General features: G+C 33.9%; 2 protein-coding genes across 3 annotated transcripts; both read right to left on the bottom strand.

Moving 5' to 3' along the window:
- Window positions 1-403: 403 nt before the first annotated feature.
- On the bottom strand, window positions 404-14,648 carry LOC141457578 (neuronal acetylcholine receptor subunit alpha-5-like). The gene is made up of 8 exons (XM_074134757.1): window positions 14,496-14,648; window positions 12,427-12,590; window positions 12,214-12,258; window positions 8,652-8,761; window positions 2,151-2,358; window positions 1,644-1,815; window positions 1,361-1,513; window positions 404-919 (listed from the first exon to the last, which is right to left on the bottom strand). The coding sequence occupies exons 1-8, from the start codon at window positions 14,557-14,559 to the stop codon at window positions 588-590; spliced, it is 1,248 nt and encodes a 415-aa protein (XP_073990858.1). The 5' UTR covers window positions 14,560-14,648; the 3' UTR covers window positions 404-587.
- A 2,600-nt stretch (window positions 14,649-17,248) lies between these two features.
- Window positions 17,249-25,028, bottom strand: LOC141457586 (ADP ribosylation factor 4). Of its 2 annotated transcripts, XR_012460422.1 has the most exons (6): window positions 24,752-25,028; window positions 24,581-24,661; window positions 23,550-23,731; window positions 23,299-23,424; window positions 20,495-20,657; window positions 17,249-18,142 (listed from the first exon to the last, which is right to left on the bottom strand). XR_012460422.1 is itself a non-coding variant. In XM_074134775.1 (5 exons), the coding sequence occupies exons 1-5, from the start codon at window positions 24,816-24,818 to the stop codon at window positions 20,571-20,573; spliced, it is 543 nt and encodes a 180-aa protein (XP_073990876.1). In that variant the 5' UTR covers window positions 24,819-25,028; the 3' UTR covers window positions 17,249-20,570. The 2 variants fall into 2 exon arrangements, 1 of the variants encoding a protein (XP_073990876.1); XM_074134775.1 differs by having other exon boundaries at window positions 17,249-20,657.
- Between the last annotated feature and the right edge of the window lie 944 nt (window positions 25,029-25,972).

Below are 25,972 nucleotides of genomic sequence, written 5' to 3'. Positions count from 1 at the left end.
TTATAAGAATCATGTTTTCATTCATAACTTCTAAAATATCGCTCACAGAAAAAAACCGTTCAAGTAAATTTTTCTTTAAAAAAATAGAGGAATCTATTTCTGAAATAAAAACCGCACCTTCCCATTTGAAAAAATGAAGTTGGTGCCTGTATCTCGCTTCTGGAAGCACCGAAAAAAATTTACAAATTAAATTTGGATTCCTAACAAAAAACTAAGGGAACACGTATTTTTTAGTTTTTTTCTAGCTATCTTAGTTCCCGAGAAAAAGTCGTTATCCATATACCTTGGGACACCCTGTATATGGCACAATCAATAAAGACTTTTTCTTCTTCTTCTATTTATTTTGTATGCCTGTGAAAATGATATAAATTAATAAATAATTTATTTTGAAGTGTGTAATATGAATTAAGCCTTTTTCTTTGTGAATTGTGTCTCGTGTTCTCTTTTAGCCATTCCAGCCTTAAGTTATGCACACTTCACAATAAAAGAGACAAAACTTAAAAGAGGACAAAACTACAGGTTTTCAATAAAATTGAATTTATTAAACACTTGAGCAAACCTCTTTAGTTCAGTCAGATTTGAACTATTTAGTTGGACAAACATGCAGCAAACATAATTATATAGACTAACATTAGGATATAGAATATTAGACGATCTAAAATATTAGCAATGATTAGCCAATCTTGGCGATATTTGGGCGACGTATTGATAATAGCCTCTTCATCAGAGGCGCTGGCTTGGCCGACTGGCTGTTGCGGCGCCGTCAGAAAGAATAACCATGCCGCGTTAGAGTTGTTCACTTTCAGGCGGAGATTGCTCAGCCATATTGGTAAGGGTTTGTCGACAAAGGAGTTCCTGTAGGCGACAGGCAGCATAAGGCTGAATGCGCAGATCAGTAGCGAGTATGCAACTAAGTCCACTACAACACAAAAAACGGCAATTACTTTTAGCGGTTAGCAGAGTACATCAGTAAAACAAATTCTTGTGTGTACAATTTTTAAGGTTCTAGATGATACATTTTGTACAGACTCCAATTTTTTGAACCATATTCTATTATGATATATAATTAAATAGCCTAAAATGAAACTGCGATTCTATATTTAATTCCGTCTGGCACGTCACTAAGTTTTGAGTTTATATCATTTAAAATATCTTTAAAAAGTTTCTTATAAACTTTTTCCTCAATTTGGTAATGATATCAAAATACTTTTTTCTTACACACATAATGCATGTTGAAATTGTTATCAAAAGAGTGAAATCAAAATATGAGAGACTAATGAATACTTGAATTGAGAGACTAATGTTCTTGCATTCAGGGTTCTATAAATTGTTTTGTGAAAATTGTAAAATTGTTGCTTACATATAAGCACGGAAGTTTCACCGTTGACAGGAACTAGCCAAGATAGTTGCTCCACAATGAAGAAGTGTCCAATGAGTGACACAACTAGGGTGACAATGCGTGGCAATTCCAACGGATGTTGCCAAAAAGAGATTAAAGTAAGTACCACCATACCTACAATATTCAATAGAAGAATTGAAAAATAAGAATTCAAACGTGCCTGCAACTGGCAATTCCGTCCATGAAAGGTTATCGCGCCATCGGCGCATTTTTCGTGAATGCTAGGCAAGACACAGTAACTTACCGATAAGTGGCAACACCGTCGTTGATATATGAGTTTTTGAATGTCGTTTCACTGTAAAATTGTAATCAAGTGTTACAATAAAAGATGCGTTCAGTTCGGCAACTTTGCGGATAAGAGTCGCACTTTCTAATTTCCATTTTCTGGACCCTTTAAAAAAAATTAAACTCACCGACTGAAAAAAGAAGATAAATTACAAATTTTTGAATGTGAAGTTTTAAAATTAATTGCAACTAAAACTAACATATAACCCATATAATTGAACTTAAGTTTTGAACTTGCTTCCAACTAAATTTTAGCTTGCTTGTAACTGTTTATTAAACTGAAATCTTGAACTTCCTTGCAATGAACTTCTAGTAATATAAAAGTCGAATTGAAGTCTTCAATTGGCTTGCAATTAATTTTTAGTAGATTAAAGCACAAAATGGTTTCGAGCTTTCTTGCAACTAACTTGTTGTTATATAAGACACATGCACAGTGTTTTTAACTTGTCAAAATATAGCTTCTTACATTGCTTGTTATTGATAGATCAAGAGTTGGGCCAAGGTAGGTTTTAGATCCAATCATGCTACCGCAAGTGTGTCGATCGTTTGGCCAATATCGGACATCCATTTTGCAGTGGGTGGTAAACAGTGTCATGAAGGTTAGCGTCACTTTGCCCGTATTGAACACTGTGGCTTTGTTCCTCTCTATGAGAAAATCATTCGAGTTCCCATGACTAGAAAAAAAATTAACGATTTCAGTAATAATGGGATTTTAGTCTATTAAGGATATTAAAGAAAACAATTTGACCATTTTAACTAGACCTCAAACTTAAGTTAATTGGTTATTACTAGGGAACGGATTCGTATGTATTTACATATTTTTTTCTAGGCAATTTACAGACGTTTTTCAACTAGAAGTATTCATACTGACACTTTTTAAGCCGTTTGAGTCCAATTTTATTTCACATATTTCCACATATTTGGATGTTATCGCATATTTATACATATTTGATTAAAATAAATAAATATTTCTACATATTTAATCAAAATATGTACATATTTTTTCATATTTTTCATTTTGGGCATATTTTCATAATTGGGAAAATTGACAGGAACTGTGAACCACAGACTGTAGGGCTGTAAATCACAGTGGGTACAATGGTTATTGTAATTTACACAGAATGCTGCTAAACAGTGACGGGCACTTGTTAGTTCTTTGAAGTTGTCTGTTCTTTCAGCTCGTTCGTTGAAGTGTCCAATTCATTTCGTTCGGTCACTTAGTGTATTCTTTTTTGGGTGAAATGCCACGAACATCGGCCTCAAACAAACAACTGGTTGCTAAATATCTTCGCGAGTTTCCGGCAGAACTTTTTCGAAGTGATGGAGACATTTTGTACTGCATAGCTTGTGACAAGCGCGTTTCTTGCTCTCAACGTTCCCAAGTCACCCAACATATTGCCACCGGATCGCACATAGAGAATAAAAACAGAAAGAAAGAGAGGACGTCCTATTAAGCCTTCCTTACATCTCCATCATCAAGTAAGTCTACACTGAGTACAGATCTGTGTCGGGCTTTGGTTAGAGCAGATATCCCTTTCCACAAACTTAAAAATCCTCATTTCAAAGGATTTTAGTCGTTACAAATCCATCTTACGCCCAGATCGTCGTCACTTTACGTTCCAACATTTGAAATTTCATGTGGTTGCAAACAATTTCGAAGAGTGAAGTTTTCAAAATTGAAAATTCAACACATCTTTTTATAAATAGTAAAAATGTTCTTTGTTGTATAAATCATTATAACTTGTAAAAACAAATTATTTTGTTCCTAATAAATTATTATAAATTGTGAAAATGTTCTTTTCTTGTATAAATAATTATAACTTGCCCCCCCCCAAATCCATTTTCATAAAAAAAAATGTCCATTTTACTTAAATATTCCAGAAAATATTTTAAGAAAATCACATATTTTCCACATAATTGACGAAAATAAATGCATATTTTAATTAAATATTTGGCATTTTTAAATACATAAAAATCCGTTCCTTAGTTATTACAAATATGTAGAAAAAAAAAATCTTGTCACCACATTTTGCATAGTTTCAAAGGCCACGAGAGAGTAAAAGCTTCCCAAATGCGTGACTTGAGTGGAATACTGCGTAAGCTCGAGGATAAAGTGAAAAGAACCCAGTTTTGGTCTTAGGTTCTTCGTTTGATTGTCCTAAAATTTACTTTTAGATAACTGCACACAATTCTGATTCTTGAAGGCTTGTAAAGTTTCACATCCTTCATACAAGAGCTCTGTGGGTGTTTATGAAACATTCAATGCAAAGCAAGTACACTATAATAAAATACGACTCTTTTAATAGAGACACAAAGGTTTTTGCAACATTTTAATATTTTGCGTTTTTTGATGAATCTTAGTACAACTTTAGTACCTCCGGTTGATAAAATTTCAGTGTTAGTTCTGAAAAATTGAAAACGTTTTTAAAAAATAAAAGCTTTGGCTATTTTAACTTTGTCATGAATAAATATTAAATAAAAAAAATGTTCCTACGACTTAGTGCCTTTGAAATTCGGCATTAATATTGTATCTTATTATTATATTTTACAGAATGGGTTTCGACAGGGAAGGAGTTGTAATGACAATATTTTTGTGCTTTTTTCCTTAATAAATCTTAATTTAACAATAAAAAAAAGTGTCTTTAATTGCAATATTTTTTTTTTTTATTAGCTTATAGAAAATACATTTCATAGCTAAGGAGTCCAGGTAATAACGTGCTTAGAATTAACTCTGCTGTGACAAAAAAAAAAGAAAAAAAAATAGAGAACTACAAATAGAAAAATAGAGAACTACAAAAAAATTGTAGATGCTTACCATTACCACTCGAACGATTCGGTTACGCTCATCCATATACATAATAGCAGTGAGGTTTACTTGGTAAGCAATGTGCAAATTTGTATAATGTAAGGGCATTTATCCATTATCCAATATTTACAATCTTATGAAATATCGAGACTATCTTACTTCTAAAGCAGACCGTATACTTGGTTACGTATAATTACATATTACAAAAAACTAGAAAATAAATTTGGACATTTTATGTTAAAGGAAGGGAAGGGATTAGCTATGAGGTTAGCATACTGGACTCCCACGCGGAGGTCCCGGGTTCGAATCCAGCAGCTGACCCTTAGATTTCCTCTTCCTAGGAGCTTCTTACAGCTCACTGTCCGGTGATGGACAGTGTTGTCTGTAACGAGAGAACACTGTCCGGAGGCCGGCAGTGCACTGGAAAAAGCTCCGGGCGCTAATGACCTCAGCTGTTGATGCGCCAAAAAAAAAAAAAAAAAAAAAAAAAATAAGAACCTTAATACAAACACATGTGCTATAAACTCTCGTAATGAAAAAAAAATTAGCTTCAATCATCACTGACAAATAGAGAATATTTCAAAATAAACAATTTTCTTTTGAGTTTTATTTAAAATAATAAAAAGAGTAATATGAACTAAAAGATAAATGGACACTTTTAGAATAAGCAGGTAAACATAAACAAATAAACACAAACTTTAGACTTAATTTTTGGAAAGTAACAAATTATTAATAGTACACGTAATGGAATAGTAATAACACCTAGCAATTATCACGGCACTTTACAATAGTTTCGTCTTATCCATTTATTTATCCATTTATTCTTTTTTTTTTTCTTCTTCTTCTTTTCCTTTTTTCTCTTCCTCTTTTCCTTCCTTTTCCCTCCTTTTTCTTCCTCTTTCCCTCTTTTCTCTCCCTTCCCCTCCTTTCATTCATTTTGCCAATTTTCGTTCCCTTCCCACTACCAAGCTAGCTGTGTATTTATTGAGAATGGTTTGTCTGCAATTTAGGCTTTTTCTAACAAAAAAGTATGTGTCATTTAGTTTATTTTGGTTTATATCGCTCAAAAGAGCTTCTATAATACAATTTTCATGTTTTAAAAGAGGCAAATATTTATTTATGAATTTAGATCTCAGGTGGTCCAAGGCACTACAACAAATTAAGAAGTGAGTTAAAGTGTCCTTGTCGGAAGAGTGGCAGATTTTGCAGTCATCACTGGCATTAAATTGAAATCTTTCAGCTCCAATAATAACTCTAGTTACTTTATTTGAGGCCATTCTTAATTGAGCTAATACTCTTAATTTATCAATCGAACAATTCAGACTGCTATATATTGTATCATAGTGAAAGTTACTCAGTAGCCTGTAATGGGGATTAAAAGTGGAGTTCAAAACAAAATTTATATCTTTACTTATTAAGTTGAGTTTAAATGCATACGAAATTTCTTTATAGGTTTTTTTTAGTGATATTAAATTTTGGTCATGCCAGAGATTTTGATGTTAGTTAATTGCAATATTTGTGGACTTTAAGAAAGCCTTTGATTCAATTAATCATTACAAATTATTTCAAAAATTATCTAATTTCGGTGTAAGTACCAAAATGGTAAATCTATTAAGTGAGGCGTACAGTAAATCTAAGATAGTCATAAATGATCAAGAAATAGAGTTAACCCAGGGAATCCTTCAAGGTGATTCTTTATCACCTCTGCTGTTTGCACTTTATATTTCTGATTTAATCAAATTCTTTGAACAAAATGACGTCAGAGGAGTAGCTATTGATTCGCGTAATGAGGTTAATACTTTACTGTTTGCTGATGATTTAGTTCTTTTATCAAGCTCGTGGTCAGATGCCAGCCGCAAACTAAAATTACTTGAGCAATATTGCGACAGTAATAAACTTGTAGTTAATCAGCAGAAAACTAAGGCAATGGTATTTCGTCGAAGGGGTTGAAGAAACATATGAAACACCCCATGTTTAAAAATACAAAACTTGAAGTAGAGGAGAATTATAAATATTTAGGAGAGGTATTTGCCTCATCGCGGAAAATTTAATCAGAATGTTGATTCTGTAACTAAAAAAGCTATGATAGCGGCAGCAAATGTCAGACGCATTTTAAGTAAGGCAAAATCAAAATCTTTTGATACAGAAATGATGCTCTGCAATTCTATGGTTACGTCTGTTTTACTTTATGCCGCCGAAATTTGGGGGCCGTTACACTGCCATAGGTTGGAATTGATCCCATATAGATTCTATAAAGCGCTCTATCATTGGCCTCGGACTACTCCAATGCATTTTGCGAGAATGGTACTAGGATTGAGGCATGTGAAAGCTGAAGTGGTGAAACGCATGCTTGGCTGGCTACACAGAATACTTACCATGCCACCATCTAGGTTACCCAGACTGTGTTATGAAAGACTTAAAGTGGTTAACACTTGGGAGCGTAATGATCTGTGCTACAACTGGTTCAGTCAAATTAAAAGAAAACTTGATACGGTGGGATCCGGATGGGTTTTGAATCAGGATATCCAGACAAAACTAAGGGAAACCTCGAACGTAATTGAACGGTATGTGAACCACCATAAGTCGTTAGATTCTGAAGCGGTTATAAAATTCAAATTCTAATATTTATTACCGAAATCTAACAACTTCTGGTTTGGGAGAACAATATTTACATTTTGTTCAAAATATAGCCAAAAGGAGGTTGATTAGTCAATTGAGGATAAATAATTATAAATATTTTAAGCTATATTGGAATGGGGTACTCCATAAATTTGAAGGGTCTGAGAACTGTTCTATATGTAAATGCCAATTGCCAGAGAATTTAGAACATTATTTGACAGAATGCCCATTGTACTGTGACCGGTCAGGGGCGGTATCCTTGCGGGCGCCAGATAGCCGAAGCTATCAGATACGATATCCCTAACCAGCGTCAATTAGAAAAATACCCTTAAGGGTGCCTCTGGCGGGATAGCTCACTGGTGAGAGGAGGGAGGGTCCTGGAGACAATCACCCGGGGCGATAGGGAGTAAAATAAAATTCTTTCTTATGCTTAATGAACCAAACAACAAAATACCTTTACTTAAGGAAAAATTCATACAAAAAGGAAAATTTATGCAAGATACAAAATAATAATAAAAATATAGAACTCACAGACGATAGATAACATAAGCAGGCACTGGCCAGGCCAAACGTAAGGTAGAGAATGAATTTTTTTTTTTTAATTTTGGAATCTTGGCTGTAAATAGCACCTTGTCTTGCAGTCCAATGTGCAAATTTACATTATGTAGCCGCTCCTGCTATCTACGACTATTTTTCGGTTACAGTACGAACCTTTAAGAATGCAATATCTGGCAAAATATATGAATGGCGTGAATGATAAAGTGGCCAAAATAACGAAATTGCTGGAAATTCAAGACAAAGATCAGGCAAATAATACTTACTTGTATATAGTAGGGTCGCTCAAACTAAGAGCATATATAAAAAATGAATAGTTTTAATCATAGTTACCTATATTATTATTTTATTTCTATTAAAAGTAAATATTTAATTTGTTCTTTTATTATTTTGTTTAATTATTTTATATATTTTATTCACTTATTTATAATTTCTTTTGAAAATTGAGGGAAAAAATTATTATTTTTATTATTACTACTATTATTATTATTTTTGTATATAATAAATAAACCAAACTCTGTTGTATGAGATATGTATCTTAAAACAAATTAATTATGTCTTATGTCTTATTATTATATTTATTATATTAGTTAATTTTGTTTTCACTTGCTATCACACAATAAAACAGTTTTATTTTGTTACTGAGAATTTACTTTTTGTTACTGAGTGTTTATCTGTTAGTTCCTTCAAATCCCCTTTCCTTAAAATAAAATAAAAAAATTTTGAAAACATAATTTATTTCGAAAAAATTTAATTTTACACCGACTATTCCTGAAAATCATAGGACTTCTACAAATTACTTGCAACCTAGTTCTGCTCTACGGATATCTTACTGAGAGTCCAAGTACTATGGATATGCAAACATATCTAAAGTACCGTGCACCAATTAGCAATCATAAGACAAATTTTTTCAGCCTAAATAACCAGTTACCCAAGTTACCGAACCCGATGGACAGACATTCGGTGATTTTTGTGTTATAACTATACCTGTTAAAGTCAGTCAAATCTGGCACCCAAATATCAGATCCTTCCATAACAATATACTTTTTACCGTCATAATCGACTGGATTCCAGGTCAAAAATTCATCTTTCCAAACCTGTAAAATCAGAGAAAAAAAATTACAAACATATTAAAGTATCTGGAATCTATCCAATATTGATACAAAGTTCAGTTATGGCGTGCATAAGGAGATATAGTGCTCTTTGCCCGCTTGTAGTGAAGCTCTGAATGAGGCCCGTACAGCGCAGCAACAAAATCAAAGAAAAAATATTCTTTTTATTCTTTAAGAACCATCCAGTCATTAACATCCACCTCATACACCAATCCTATCTCTCCAAACGTTACTTTCAAGTAATGTTTGAGTCTTCTCTTTGTCCTACCGAAGAGTCAAAGTTGGTGTTCATGAAGGAAGCAAAGTAGTCCTAGGCAAAGTGAACAGAGCACACATCCCGACCAAACCGAAAACCATTCTCGCTACCCATGTACGAGGGTCGTTTGAAAAGTCCGTGCAAAAATAAAAACTACTTAATTTTTTGGGGTAAACCTTTTTTATTTTTCAACATAGTCTCCTTTTAGGCTTATACACTTCGTCCAACGCTGCTCTAGTTTGTTGATCCCTTCCGAATAATAGGATTTGTCCAAGTCTGAAAAATAGCCATTCGTTTCTGCAATCACCTCCTCGTTTGAATAAAATCTTTTTCCCGCCAGCCATTTCTTCATATTGGGGAACAAATAGTAGTCCGAGGGAGCCAAGTCTGGAGAATAGGGGGGATGTGAAACGAGTTGGAACCCTATTTCCATTAATTTTGCGACCACAACTGCTGAGGTGTGAGCTGGTGCGTTGTCGTGATGGAAAAGGACTTTTTTGTGGGCCAATCGTGGGCGTTTTTCTTGCAGCTCGGTTTTCAAACGGTCCAATAACGATGAATAATATGCACCTGTAATAGTTTTACCCTTTTCCAGATAGTCGATGAGGATTATTCCTTGCGAATCCCAAAAGACAGTCGCCATAATCTTTCCGGCCGAAGGAACGGTCTTCGCCTTTTTTGGCGCAGATTCCCCCCTTGTTAACCCATTGTTTAGATTGTTCTTTGGTCTCAGAAGTGTAGTGATGTATCCATATTTCATCCACAGTGACGAAACGACGCTTAAAGTCCTGCGGATTCTTCTGGAACAGCTGCAAACCGTCCTTGCAACACTTCACACGATTTCGTTTTTGGTCAAGCGTGAGCAATCGCGGCACCCATCTTGCGGATAGCTTTGTCATGTCCAAATGTTGATGCAAAATATTATGTACCCGTTCATTCGAGATGCCCACAGCACTAGCAATCTCACGCACCTTCACTCTTCCGTCATCCATCACCATATCATGGATTTTATCAATGATTTCTGGAGTAGTAACCTCAACAGGGCGTCCAGAACGTTCAGCGTCACTTGTGCCCATATGGCCACTCCGAAAATTTTGAAACCACTTATAAACTGTTCTAATCGAAGGTGCAGAGTCACCATAATGTTTATCAAGCTTCTCTTTAGTCTCCTGAGGTGTTTTGCCTTTCATAAAGTAGTGTTTAATCAACACACGAAATTCTTTTTCGTCCATTTTTTGAAAATCACTCGACTTCCTCGATTCAAACGAATGCCAAACACAAAGAAATAGACCGATCTGGCTGAAACTTGGTGTGTGTTCTTCCAAGAGATGCTACTAACTAAACATAACCTCGATACGCGCCAGTAGTGCTATCTCTCTGACTTTGCACGGACTTTTCAAACGACCCTCGTAGATGATAAAGCTGAATCTCCTCAAACCCCAAAGATGGTTTAAAAAAAACGAAGGGTTAAGTTAAACGAAAGAAATAGACAGGAGATACGATTACTCTTCCTCCTTCAAGATTTCAACAAAATTCCTCTTCCTGCTTCTGATATCGTCTACTACTTTCGGGAAGTACACTGACAAGAAACTTACTTGGAACCTCCTCACTCGACTCTAGACAGGAAATGAAAATTCGCTACTGTCAAGTTTTACGAGAAAATAGATAAAGGCTGTCATTTGAAAACAAACGTTTACTTCATGCATCACTTAACAAACCAATGTGTTCTTACGGCTGCGAGCTGTGGGGTACATCCAAACGTTCCAACCTCAACCGCAACAAGCCCCTACAATCCAAAAGCTTTCGTACAATAATGAACGCCTCTCTATATGTATCCAATCAAACCACACAGAATAATTTCTTCCAACTGGAAGTGAAAAACTAAGAACACAGAGACTCCATAGTGCTCCGTCCTCACATTCCAATCCACTAGACTGTCGCCTCTCATCCTGATTTCTCTCTGTTAAAGTTCTAGAGGTTAAAACGCCAGTGGCCTTGAGATGTCCTGTCTAAATTTCAAAAAATCATTAACATTTAAAATATCACTTCCCAAACTTTTTGGTCTAATTTTAAAGTAAAAACAATTTAATAAACTCCAAATTCTACGAAAGGTGAGAAACATTAATAATTACATACTAACCCTTCATTGCATGGTATAGCCAATCGGCTACTTACCTTTTGTACTGGAATTTTTCTAAACTACTGCATCCTATCGGTTATTTGATGCATTTACCATTTAGAATCGACGTTTTTGTTTATGTAGGTGAAAGGTTGTCCCACAGAATGCACTGGTAGAGTGACAGTAGTGTTTTTTCTATGGGTCCTCCCATTTGCTTTTTTTCGTCACATGCTGCTTCAGAAAGGGGTTGGTGGAAACGGCATTTCATTTAAGAATTTTGATAAATTATTAGCGTAACCTTATACATCTAGCTAAGTTCTTAAGAAAGATGCACTTAGTTAAAAAAGAAATTAATTTATTTTCTTTAAATTTAAGTCTTCAGCCGATGGGGTAGGAGCAAAAAAACCTAAATAAAATCAATTAGAGATGTTCAGGATTTTTTTTTACTATTTCTTCCATGAAATAGAGGGTTTGAAGGATCATCTGTAATTTTTAGAACGAAAAATAAAATTTCATGCAGTGAAGGGTTAATAAATAAAAAAATTTGCTAAAAAATATTCAATGAAACGGAGTTACAATATCTTGTTTCTTTAAACGTCATTTAGAGCAAAGGAAACAAGATATTTACAAAAAAAGAATAAGATTTTTGCGACCTTTGACCACTTTTGAGCGAACTTATAAAAGGTCAAAACAAAGATTTATATAAATGTGTAGCTTATAATCATCCATTCCGAAGTTTACTACACGATTTTTAATAAATAATAGGGCTAATAAACATTGCAAGATTTAACAACTGTTGCGGCAAAGAATGGTTAGGATTAAATTATGGCTTAGTTTTGGCGGTAAGTTTAGTTTGCTGCAATAAAATTTATAGTTGCAGATGCTGAGAATTAGATCTAATTCAGATCCTGTAAATCATGTGAGGAGAATCCCGTCCTAATAAGATGGATGATCTGCCAGTCGAAATTTAAAAATGAATTGAATGAAGGTAGGAAATTTTAATTTGTTAAAATATTGACTTTCTACTAACATGCACATGAATCTCTTGAATAAAATATTTACCAATTGCAGCCATGTATGAACCTCCATTTTGCTGAATTCCTCGTCCTGCAAAAAAAAAAAGAAAATATTCGAGCAAACCTTTGAAAAAGGCACTTAATCATAATTTAAGTATGTAAAATTGTAGTTCATGGAATAGCCACTTTAATTTTGAATTCTGGTTCATGGGCTCTTTAAACGGGATTAGAGAATGAGCCCCTTAATTCGCAAACCTACCAGATCAAAAACCATAGGAAACATATTCATCAAGACGGTAGTGCCATTGGTTGAGTTCTTGACAGGCCGAGCATCGCGATCGTAGTTGCAGAGTAGGTCCTCCTTGAGCCGCCTTCCAGTCGAAGGTGCAATCGAATTCTTGCACGGGCCGTCTCCTCCCCAGCCTGCAACACCACTCCTCCAAATCATTTTTACTTTCTCGACCTCCTAGTAAGACAGTGGTCATTTTGATCCAAGGATTGTAACAATATACTTTACAGGCTTTTTGCAAGCGAAGTTTTAGCTCTTCTTAAAATACACGAAACTATATTAACCATACTTTTTTCACAAACCTCAACAATTTTGAGAGTTTGTTCAAAACAGAAAGTAACGCCTCTAAATCTGTATGTCTATATTTAAAAAGGCAAAATTGCGGACTAATTACCAAAAAGCAACGATGTTTTAGTAACAATTTTTAGTTACTTAAAACTAGAATCACTCTCAGACAGCTCATCAAGAGTCAGGCACTTCTGAAACTCATTGCTCTTGTCTTTTGTATACATCTGTACACAAAACATTACTGGATTGAAATGAATGTACTCCAAGTTTTACTAAATATAAAATGCTGCGTGTCGCTTTGGAGTGTCGCGTTTTACTCAAATCCACAGCAGGCTGGAAGTACCTAAGATAAAAATACTTCAGACAAGACAACATACATATTTCTAGAGAACCAAAGTACTACAGAAACACGACAAGATCACGGACTCGGAGACCTCTAAAATCTAAACAACTGCCGGATATAAGAAATGATCAGGACGTACGTCCAATCTTAACAACAGTCAGCGATAATTTCAAATGTAAACTTTGTGAATGCGTCTCTAGTGTAAAAAAAGTTTTGATGTTTTAATATTATTTAATAGTCTGATAAAGCCAGATTCCACCAAATAAGTTCTCAAAAAACTAATGTAGAAACAATATACCTACGATCTACAAAAACGATGAAAATTCTCTCTTTTATTTCGGTAAAATTCCAAACGCTTTACGGGTTTCTTTTACACTAAAATTGAACAAAGGAAATGACTTTGTAGATCTATCATATTCATAAAGTTCTATGATGATACTTTCAGTTCAATTTCTATGACCGCTCTTTTTTTTCTGTTATTTTTCTACGGCGCCATGATATTAATCTATAGTCTTTAGAATGGCCATATATTTCAAGTCAAAAACCTAGTTTATAAAGAATTCTAGCCAACTTCTCTCACAGAAGTCTCCTTAATCGAATTTTCATGAGAAGCGTTTTAATAGAAGTCGTAAACGAAAATGCAAAAAATGTTTAAAGAAAATTGTTTGAACATTATCAAGAAAATCCTGAAAGAAGTGAGAAATCTTATCATTAAAGTAGTATTTCCAGTTGAGGGGGTTTTGACCGGCAAGTTATGGTAATCAAATTTGCTGGAGAGGTCCCAGCTTCCTGCGATTAATCGTTATTGAGGAATTATGTTCACAAAGTACAGAGCATTTTCTAAATAATTCAAAGATTGATGTGACCGAAATACTTACCTTACTTAAGAGGATATTTTTTTAAAAACAGTATTTAAACATATTTTTTAAAAACATTATTTTTCCATTATTATTTAAATAACTTTCAAGCTAGATATTCATACTCTGTAGGTATTTTTACATAGAATAACTTTTCTACCAATGATGTTATGAGAAAAACCATTGTAATTAATGTTTCTATAATTTATGTATGTACTTTAACTTTCTTTTGTCCTAGTAAGTAAGAGAAGGTGTTGTAATTATGCAAATTTACAATTTAGAGTTTTCATTTTAAAAAAAACCATTTTTTTTAAGGTCCCCTGAGAACAAAACAGTGGTTTTTACTATCGGTCAGTCAGGATATACTTATGTATCCACTATAATTCAAATACGAAAAATCGCAGAAAGTATAAATTTGATATTTCGGTTAGCTGCCAATAGAGGACTGGGTGAGTAATTTGGTTCACATTAGATTGTTTATATGTGATTTAATTAACATTTAAATTATTACTGCATTAGTTAGAAGTAGATAACCTAGCGTGCAAACTTACTACAAGCAGCGACCACAAATAGTACCAGCAAAAGCAGGATCATCACTGGTGAAGTGTACAACATACTATGCCATTTACAGCACTGCAGGCGCCTCAGAAACCGATAAGAACGGCCTATCTCAGCTACACGCCCCTCGGGGACCGTACCTCTCTGATGAGCGTGGTTTTCTTTTCCTGTACTTCTCATTGTTTGTTCAATATTCGAGGTAAAAAACTTGGACCAGTGTTGAAAATTAAGGAACCAATTATACTTCTGGGGATATACAGAATAAACGGTTCTCTTCTAGGGTTTCTAGAAGGGGAGGAAAAAAATATGGAACCAAGGTTTCTTGGGTACGAAAAATTGTATTGTTTCCATTGCACGTATTGTGATCATTTGATGTGATTCTTTAGATCGGAGCGAAGCAATAAGGAAGTGTTGGGATGTTTAAGTTTAACTGCCTCATTAGCTAGCGAGTCCGCCATTTCGTTACTTTCATTCCGGTTTCCCTTTAACCCACATTGAAAGCACAAGTTTACCCATTTTTGGAATCTTATAATTAAACCGATAGTGTTAAAAACGTGTAGTACGAGCTTTGAGTCCAGATTCTTTCAGTATGGATTACACACTTTTACTTACTCGTAAAGTTAATATTGATTTTTCCTTTCATGGCAGTGATATACTGGTGGTACTTTTTGATAGCCGTTAGTTCGGCTGTGTTTATAAATGCGATGTTAGGGAGGAATCTGTACATTTCCTACTATACCTTGATAGTTGAATTTGGTAGAACCAACTCCATTTGAATCTTTGAAACCATCAGTGCAACTATCTCTATAATAGAGAAAGATGAACATTGTGGCAATGCAAAAAGAGAAATAGTAATAAAAAAATTTCTAATCATTCATATAACCTATATTTTTAATATGAATATCACGATTTTTATTGTACAAAACACTACCTACGTATTTAGCACAATTATTAACTACTTCTATCTCCAAAATTGAAAGTGACGTGAACATTTTAGATGCAATGCAAAACGAGATACAGGAAGATCCATTAATATTTTGAGTACTAATAGTAGGACGCAATTCTATGTCTTGGCAGTTATAAATTACAAATCACAATTGTGTGAAATATGAACCTTTAGGTGCAATGCAAGCAGAGATATGAGAAGATTAATTTTCCTAATCTTTCATTCAACCTAAATTTTGAATATTAATATCATGTACATGCTATGTATTTTGGCACAATCATCGATTGTAGGTATCTCCACATAAATTTATAAACATGAATGAACTTTATTATCTATCCACATAAATTATATCTTCCAATATTTCCAGTAGTATTCCATCATAAAAGTTCATATTTCTCTCAATAGTGTAGATCGTTGTAGTCTATAATTGTGCCAAAAGACATTGAATTACATAAGATGGGAATCGACATATTACGGCTCAAAAATATACCAGCTCTGCTGTAGATATCGGTAGTTAAAGCAAAATAAATTAATTTTCTGGTCATTCTAGGTAATTTTTCCTTCGTTTTTAATTTCTATTTCCAAATTAGTGCGCCTAAATATGTATAATCTCTAGCTGTTAATCACTAATTGGCTGATCATTATAGCTATTATTTTTTAATTTTTTCTTCGTTTTAAACTTCATTTTCAAATCAAGATGACTGTGAATATTCTAACTCTACTATTGATATTTATTTCTAATCTCTTAATTTCTATAATGTCTCCTTCGTTTTGAAGCTGATTGACCATATAAAGGCTACTTAATAAGTGTATTCTAGCTCTACTATAGATATCTTTAGGGAAAATGCACTTATATGCTATTTTCGCACTTACTGCGGTTTTTTTTTTTAACATAGTTTTTGAACTTCTTTTTCTAAATTGGGGCAACTTGATATGTACATTTTAGCTCTGTAGTAGATATCGGTGGCAAGAGACAAAATACAATCATTTGCTGGTCATTCTAGCTAATATTTTCTAATTTTTCTTTTTACTACAACGCTTCGGCGACTGGATGGACATTCCCCTATAGTACAGCACAACGAGGCATACTACGACATTGATCTTCTGCGTGTGTGAAACGTAGCAGATTTTGCATTGTTCTAAGGGAGGTAAGTATGTAAGGCTCAACGTAGCATATTTCCCATATAAACTTACTTGTTCGAATAGGGACTACAATACACGTATAAAACTTATGAAACATACAGGTTTGAACAAGTTCAGTTTTATTGTAGTCAATAATTTTGTTTATCACCCTTCTGACGTTTATAGAGACCATGAAGGAGATCATTTCCGTTAATAATTCTTGTTCATCCAATTCGTTATGATTGATGACTCTTGTAGTTTGAACCCTCAGGTAACGGATGTATACTGTTATTTTTTTTTCTAGGATTAGCAGATTGTTTGCTGCTTGAGATGTTTTTGTTGTAACTTTTATACGGTTTTTGAACCAATATTATTAGTACTTATAGTACCAGCATGAAACTCATTAGAGTTAGTTCTTCGTGTTAGTGAGTCCATTTCCTCATGTTCGTTATTGTCCTTAACATTGATTAGTATGTTACTATTTGTTAGTTGGATGTTAGTTTTCCGGGTTATTAGCAGGTTATTAACAGTCTAGTATACAGGGCCAATGTACAAGAGAAACCTTTCTCGGGATCGTACACATATTGATATACCTTTTTTTAAAACAGAAAATTACAAAAGAAATAGACATGTTGCGATGAAGGCGGAGCCCCAACAGGTAAAATAAAATAATCAGACTCTTGTTTTATTAATAAGATTTATTTAAATTAAAAAATAAAATGACAAACTTTTTTAATTACATTATAATTAAGACATCTTCCTTTTCCTTTGTTTCAAAGATATAATTCTTGAATTAAAGATATTTATTAACAACTTAATATTAAAAGCCTCAACGATGTGATTTAGTTAAGAGTTTGTATCGTCATCGTCAGTGTGTCTGTATAAGGTAAAAAATAAAACTAAGTATGTGATTTTTGGCATGAATCTAGGTTTTATTCTGCACGCTGTACTAAGAGCATCTTGCTATGGGCATACCAGCAAAATAAATAAAGTTTAATAAAATAAGTCTAATAAATAAAGTGACTTGCTATTCTCGTAAAAATATCTACACCCAAAAATGAAATAAAATTATATTTATTGGCCAAAAAAAAAAAGAAAAAAAAGGCAACTCATCGAAGTATTAATAGTTTTAACAGATTCAACTTTCTTTAATACATTAATTCATCCTTTCAAAGACTATTTGCAATGCACATATCAATAGCGGTTGGTTTTATCTACCCTAAGATCCTTGTAGGCATCACGAAAATCAAAGGGTCTGTGTTTGGTAAAATTATTCATTTCACAAAGGTTTTTAAACTCGATGTCAAAAAGTGAAACTTTTTCATCGGCGACAAGAGCGCTTGGTGTGTTACAGTCATCGATTTATAAAAAAGGATGTTTCCGACAACTGGCTCACACGGAAGATTTATAAAATCATCGTGGTAGCGTCTTTGTGTAAAATAGTTTGAGTATGTGATGCACTTTAGTATATAATTTGAATAAAGACATCTTCTATTCTATTCATCGATTTATAAATGGACAATCTTTCGTTATTATTTCACTTCATATTTTTCCTTTAATTTATGTTTAGTTCTGAAAAATATATAAAGAAAAATAATCAGGCAAATATTTTGGGGCATTCAAGGCAAAACAAAAAACAAACAAATAATTTTGAAATTATTAAACAGAATTAATCCATTATAGGCATGAATATTTCCCTACCAAGTTGATACTTCTAGTGGTGATGCAATGCAGAATGTCACATGTCTAAGACAAGGAAAACGCTCTGACATTTATTTTATATTACTCATAAAAAAATGTGTTCGAGAGTCAGTGATGAATACGACAGGGGCAATCCTCCAAAAATCGGGGCAGCAGCTAGCCTAAGCAGACGATATTGATAAGTTGGTACATCAGCAATTACGATGAAGGAAACCTTTCTGAAGGTTCAGCTAGTTGCACAAACCAGTGGGCCTGGTAGCCAATGAAGAAAGGACACAAAAGTGAGTAGGAGGTTACAATTATTAGAAAACACTCACAACAGAGCGTAAGGAAGTTTGTCCACTCCTGCTCTTTTGTTGTGAAGTTTCGCAAGAGATTCAGATACGAATACCAACGGCCAATAGGTGCAATTACAGCTTAAATGAATTCAAGATTCCAGCTTACAACAACAGCAACTAAGCTGCCGATACATAAAACGCTGATTCTTTCAGTCCTCGCGTATAAATCTGGATCGTAATAAGGCGGACAAACTGTGCCATTCTGTCTTTGCAAAAATCAAAGGTCTGGTACGCGAAGGTTCATCCTGGAGAGACAGAATATAACTGAAACTATATATAATATATATGTATACATATATGAAGGAGGGAGAGAGAAAGAATGTTTGAGTAAAAGTACAGCCGAATCTTAAACGCAATCCCTCCCACTAAAAATCCTACTCACCATCGTTAACGCCCCAATTTACGATAGCAATCAGAGTATTCATTCACTTTGTCCTGAAAATCCCTTTTGTTCTTGACCAAGCCAATATATCAATACACCAAATTACAATCAAAACTTTCCTAACTATGTGCAATGATCAAACCAAAAATGCAATAGATATTAACAAAGAAGGATGGAATTTTCAAATTTTTAAAGAACAATATAACCTATTCAATAACAACCATTTACAACTTATATTTGTATATTTAAATTCTGTATAGTAATTTCAAAATGAAGTTTACAGGCCGATAATATTGGTGAAACTTTACGTTTGAGCATGTTTGCTACTTGAGGTCAATAACGAACAGTCTGTATCAATTAATTGATTTACCCAAAACTAGCTTTAAATAAATTTCAAAAAAAAAGTTTTTAATAAATTCTTAGTAGAAAATAAAAATAAATGAAAACAAAAGAATCTGAGTATAACTCATTTTTATTTGTTTTTTTTTTTTTTTTTTTAGACGGACGTAGGAAACTTCCACCACTACAAAATCATTCAAAAACTTTATTTTTCCGAGATTGAAACACTTTTCTTGACAGATTATTTTTTAATCGGTTTCGAATTTTCATCTACCTTCAAAGAAAGACTGGTTCTTTGACTTTCTTCTTACTGAAAGATAACACATAGCTTCTAGCGTACGACCGCCATTTCTACTGATTAATTCTTTAACTGATTCGGATATGAGCAGGTAATTTTATCTTCATTAATAAATTTTTCTCAGTGTACTGTATGACAAACATTTAAGGAAATACAATTTTCCACATAATTTTTTCTGAACGAAACTTTAGAAGTGAAAAACAAATTCTCGGTCCCAACTGACAAAAAAAATTCTCTGAACACGCGTTCTAAATATCTATAAATAAAGAGAACACAAGCACTTCATGAAAATAAGATCAACAAATGATCTTACTTTAGGCGCCTGGTTTGCAACTCGCAAGTACACAGAAGTCCTAGGTTTTGGAAGCCAAAGCAACTACTTTGTCAGCGCAACAGATAAAAACGCTCAAAAACAAAACTAATGAAATAAATCTAATAAAATAAAATAAAAATAAATTAAAATACAACCAAATTTCATGGCCGAACTAAAATTATGTACTTAGGGCAGGTACATTAGTAATTGTGGTCTTTAGTGAATCAAGGAACTAAACTTGCAATTTCAATTTGGAAGAAGCCGAATAAACAAACAAAAAAAAAACACTACGACACCTTGTACACTTCAGTGTACCATGAGAGTCAGATTTTGGGCGTCAGGACAAGTATCTGACTGGGACGATCATCAGTGAACGTGGCCGCAAGTACGAGAGCTAAGCGGCTAGACATAAGTCTAGAGACATTACAATTCATAGATTTTTGATCAACCTACTAATGTACCAAGCCATACAAATATTACATTTTCAGTTTACAGCCTATAATGTAATTTGCTTACAACTCTCAAAACAAATAAAATACAAAAAATTTAGTACATGTATTTATTTTTTTGGTGGCCAAAATAATGCAATTTTAGTAATATGCAAAACATATACTGCATTTTGAATAGTGTCACTTCTTGGCTAGTTCATTAGACAACCAATCCAGGCCCTCGAACAAACCGTGGCCTTGAGTCGCGCAAGTCGATTGGATGTACCACTGTGAACAGATGATAACAGCAAGATTAGAGAAAAAAAAAAAAACAAAAAAAAAAAAACAAAACAGTAAAATATGGATGAGGATATGGAAGTCCCCAAAACTATGCCAAAATTATAAAAAGAAGGTAAATAAATGGCTGCATTCGGATACAGATCTTTAACAGTCTACCTTCACGTTAGTTGATAATAGAATCCTGCATCTTATTAAAAACACAGGCTTATAAGTTATTAGTGATCATATCGAAGTTAATTATTTATTTGGGTCACGAGACTTTCTTCTTACTAATAGTTATCAAATATCTTCTAGCTTACGACTGATTCAGACAGATATTTGTGCCAACCAGAGAAGTGTTCACCACGCTACGGGCGACTCATGTGCCTCTCTTGTCGAACACATATATACATCCGAATTATTGCCGAAAGGACCTCCTCTCGAGAGGCACCTACCTCTCCTTTTTCTATCTCAAATAAATGAAAATGTTTAAAAAGCGAATCTAGAGCAACGGTTTTCAACGATAACGATATCTTCCTATTGAGAGTTCGACTTCTTTGGAAAGCGATAAAGAGAAATTGGTTGCAGAATATATAACTTCAGCATTTATTACTGATAGCTAGAAATTATAAATTTTAGTATTTTATCAAAAATAAGACTGCTGACTTTTATAGGATTTTTCTCTTTTTGACAATGGCAACACCTGTAGCAAAAGTCTGTTTGGTCCTATAGCGTAAGTAAAAGTGTGATTGCTGGGCAAAACCACAATGAAAAAATCATAATATAACCTTTTCAATTTCAAAAGTTTACTCAATGATATAAAAAATTAAATAAATAAATGAAATACAGGCATGATTCAGCTTAATATAAGAATTTAGTATATCATCACCTGTAAATCAACTAATTAAATTTTGTATACTTTATGTAAAAAAAGCTATGAAATCAAATAAGCTATGAAACCTTGAAGACTCGAAGAAAACCTAATAAAAATACTTCCCAACAAATTAAAGAAACCACTTTATTATTTCGAACAACTAATGAATAACTTAAAAATCGCTTTAAAGGGCCAAAGGAATCATTTATTTTACAGTTGAGCACCTGCTAAAGTGTAAAAATATGTTCAACGGCTGATCTTCCTGCTGTAATACCGCATTGTTCGTGATGTGTAGAATATCTCTTCTAACCTTTTTCTTATTAAATTCCTTAATATCTTCATAAGTGGATTCAGTATCCCTCTACATGTTGGTAAATTTCTTTTTGCCCCATTTCTTAATTATAGACGATATGTATCATACCGTAATTTCTTTCGGTAACTTGCCTTCTTCAAGTATTCCATTCACCAATCTTATCTTCTCTCCACCATACTTACAAGAGTTCTAAATGGATTCCTACCGCTTTTCCATTCTTGCCTTTTTTCAGTATCTTTTCTTTTATCCTTATCCCACCACCTTGATAAATGAATTCTTCACTCTTTTTCAATTCCTCTATATTTTTCCTTATGCAAAGTTGAATAGTAAATTACGCAATCATTTAGGTTAATTCTTATTAGGTTAACTTTTCTCTTGTCATTTTTACTCATCCCTCTTAGAAATGACCACGCTTCTGCTAATTTTTGGAATTCAAGTTTAGCATTAACATTAGCGCATGCCATTCTTCGTCTTGTCTTGTTCTTATCTTCTTATTTGAGCATCGCATAAAGTCAATATAATTCTTATCTCAATTTTTTCAAAACGTTAATAATCATACTAGTCAACATAGGATTCACTATACGACTTGATTAAGTTCCACATGTTTTTATCACCAATTTTTTTATTCATTACTATATTTATGATTATTATTAGCATTATTTAATTCACGGTTTCAGAGGAAACGCGATTTTTTTTTGTAGTGTCGTGTTAGGTTCCATTCGTTACTTTAAGATAGTTTTGATGACCTCAGAAAATTTTGCTCGAAAAATGTGTATCCCCAAAACAGTGGTTAAGTTCGTTAACCAGCGAAATTGTAGTAAAAGTAATATGCAGTTGTGATCTACACAATTTCTCAAACAGAACACTATGCAAAGAAAAAGTCGACGACCAGAACCTGTATAACCTTTACGTTTCCTTCGGTCTGAAGTTATTTCCAAACACTGGTACTGTCCTACCAACAAGATTAACTAATGAGCGAAAAAGTTAATATCAATGCTTGGAACGACAATCTGGGAAGTATCCTTAATAATAAGCTAAAGCTTAAAAGCTAAAGAGGACATTGCCTCTCTCTCGTCTGAAAGAGTGGCAACAATCTACTTTTTCACTCAAAGATAACAATCTTTCTTCTACTTTAAGAGATAAAAGCCACTGCTGTTTAAATGATAAGTATTCTTTAAATAAGTCTTTTTATCACAGTTAGAAGTACCTCTTCGATACATTGTCCTATGGACAACAATTTCCAACATTATGTCATTGAGAAGTGTTACCCTTTCTACCTCTTAGTAGCTGGTAGTCTCAGTTAGCCTTGGTAACAGCAATGTCTAACAATGACTAATTAACAGTACCTGCATCTTACAGAGCTCCCGTAGGCCTACCTTCTTAAAAAAAACATCTAAAAGTAGCCCCACGCAGGCGACACACAACCGTGATACAACTGCTTACTTTGTAGGGTAGAATATTACCTGTCTATTTCTTAACTGATTTAGGCCTAATTTTTCAGTTAGTTCGGCGGGTGTCATAGCGTTCGGAAGATCTTGTTTGTTAGCGAACACCAACAGTACAGCTTCCCTCAACTCGTCTTCATTAAGCTGTCGAAAGAGAACGGTAATTAGTTGAGTAACTTTACAGCAGGAGAAATGTTGCAACAAGGAAGGTCACTCTTTGAACAAGACGAACCCCTGGGAACCTTTCACATACTATAATATTGCATTACCATGTTTTGCAATTCTTTTTCAGCCTCTTCTACTCTGTCCTTATCATTAGAATCGACCACGAATATTAAACCTTGTGTGTTCTGAAAATAATGCCGCCACAGTGGTCGAATCTTCCACTGGCCGCCTACGTCCCATACGGTGAAGCAGATATTCTTGTATTCCACAGTTTCTACGTTAAAGCCTGCAAAAAAAAAAAAAAAATCACTACTTCAATAATTTTCGCTACGAGCAGTAAACCGCAGAGAAAATATTCAGCAAATCACCCAACAGTAAAGCAAACTGAGCTGAATAATCCCAGGAATACAGCTAAAAGTCAATTGAAATTGGTGGGAGGTGACTTGGGTGAAAGACTAATCCAATGTGACTTAGTCACAATACTCAGACTCAGCTGAGAAACTACAGGATTTCTAATTCAGCAATCACGACAATATCACTGATACTGATAGAATAGGCATTTATACTAAGGCCAGGCTGGTGATGGCCTGCACTGAATTTGGAATGCATTAACAATAAACTGGCACATTATTACGAAGAGCGAACTAATGTGAAAAAGCCTTTAGATCTTAAGGAAAGAACTGCCATCGGTCCCGTTGTGTTTGTACTTCGTAAATTTTGATACGTCACGAAGTAAAGTTCTTCAGTGTCCACTGATGAAACAATGATACCCTCATATGCAACAAGTGTATACATAACTATACATTTATTGGATTTGACTCCTAGTACTGGATTTTATTTTAAAGGTCGTTATGAGAAATTTATAGTTTAGCATGTATAGCCCCGGAATTTGATAAACCACAGTAGATTTAATGGGAAGAACATTTAATTTTTTGGCTCAAAGATGAGTTCAACTTTAACAAACTTGGAGCTTACATTTCCAGTTACACATTTAATAAGAGAATAAACGGTTCATATTTTAGAATTATAAGATAACAACCAAAACTAATAGAATTTCCTTATACCCTATCAGATCACAAAATCCAAATTAATCGAATGTTATAATTAAATATTTAATTGTAATATTACCACCCACCTATTGTTGGAATTGTTGTAACGATTTCGCCTAATTTTAACTTGTATAATATAGTAGTTTTGCCCGCAGCATCTAGGCCGACTGAAAGAAAAATGCAAGAAAAATAAATAATACATATAAAATAATATTGATCTCTTAAATTGATTTGCTAGAAATATACGGCACACTCACCCATTAGGATTCTCATCTGCTTCTTTCCAAATAGTCGTGACAATACACTGGATATTGTCAAACCCATTATTTATTTTATTTTTGTTTTAATTTTCAACTAAGCAAATGAACTAAAATTAATAATATAAAAAAGTTTAAGGAATATAAAAGTAAAAGTTAATAACTGTATCTTCCAAGTTTTTATCTATTTTCTACGAGTTATCTAAAATTAGTGGCACTACAAATACAGTTACGTTGCATGAAGACATCAAACGTCAGGTTATGATGTAGGTTGCAATGTTTGCTGCATGCTTGCAGAATTTAGCCAACATAAATATGATTGTAATAAAATAAAAATAATATTCTTCTATTTATTTATTTATTTACTTTGTTTTTGAGTGAATCTTTAGAATCCCGGACCATTAACATAGACTTGCAGATTCCCCCCCTAGGCTTTGTTCTTGGAAAAAAGTGAGTCCTTCGTAAACTACGGTCATAATATGTGTTAGTCCCCACTAAAGTTATTACTAAATTTGTTAATTGTAGAGGTTGTTACATCCTAAGATCATGTCCCCGATCCCAAGGAGCGATATTTTCCGGTCCAGCAAATCTCCTTCTCTAAGTCCTAGCAGCTATACTTGACTCTACATCCTCTATCCAGCATTTTCTAGACCTGTCTCGTTTGCGTCTTTCTTTTGTGAATAGTGATAAACTCTTTTCGGCCAGCAATCACCGTGCATCCTCAATAGGAGGCCGCACCAATTTAGGCGTTTATATCCTACAGAATACACTACAGATTTCTTGATGCCCACTTTATTTCTAATCACTGAGTAGGGATATCGGTCCTTCAAGATAAACCACAACTCCTCCTCCAGAAGTCTATTTCGAGGGCTGGCGATCTATTTTCTAAACTTTTGGTCATTACATTTTCTACAGAAGCGTGGTAGATCTTCTCATTGTGGATATGCTCATTTCTTTACTCCAGGGGATACAATTCAAGGTATTCATCATCTTTCTGCAATATTAACTTTATGCAAAATGTTCGCCTCACATTTTCCGTTAGTTGATCAGCATACGAGGTGTTTGAATTCTTCGCTGGTATTTAGCGTTCAGTTACCTATCAATAGCGGTACGGCCGGGGCTTTAAAAACAATGAATTCTTTTTCTTCTTATTAAGAACTGAACCGCATCTGGATCACCTATATCCTCGTCCGACGTGGACGTCATCGACGTCCGAAGCAA

The sequence above is a fragment of the Rhodnius prolixus genome, unplaced genomic scaffold (assembly GCF_049639745.1).
Source record: "Rhodnius prolixus isolate KJV_2025 unplaced genomic scaffold, Rpr scaffold_28, whole genome shotgun sequence".
NCBI lineage: Eukaryota > Metazoa > Arthropoda > Insecta > Hemiptera > Reduviidae > Rhodnius > Rhodnius prolixus.
The sequence above is the reverse complement of the archived record's forward strand: the minus strand, read 5'-3'. Positions and strand labels throughout refer to the sequence as shown.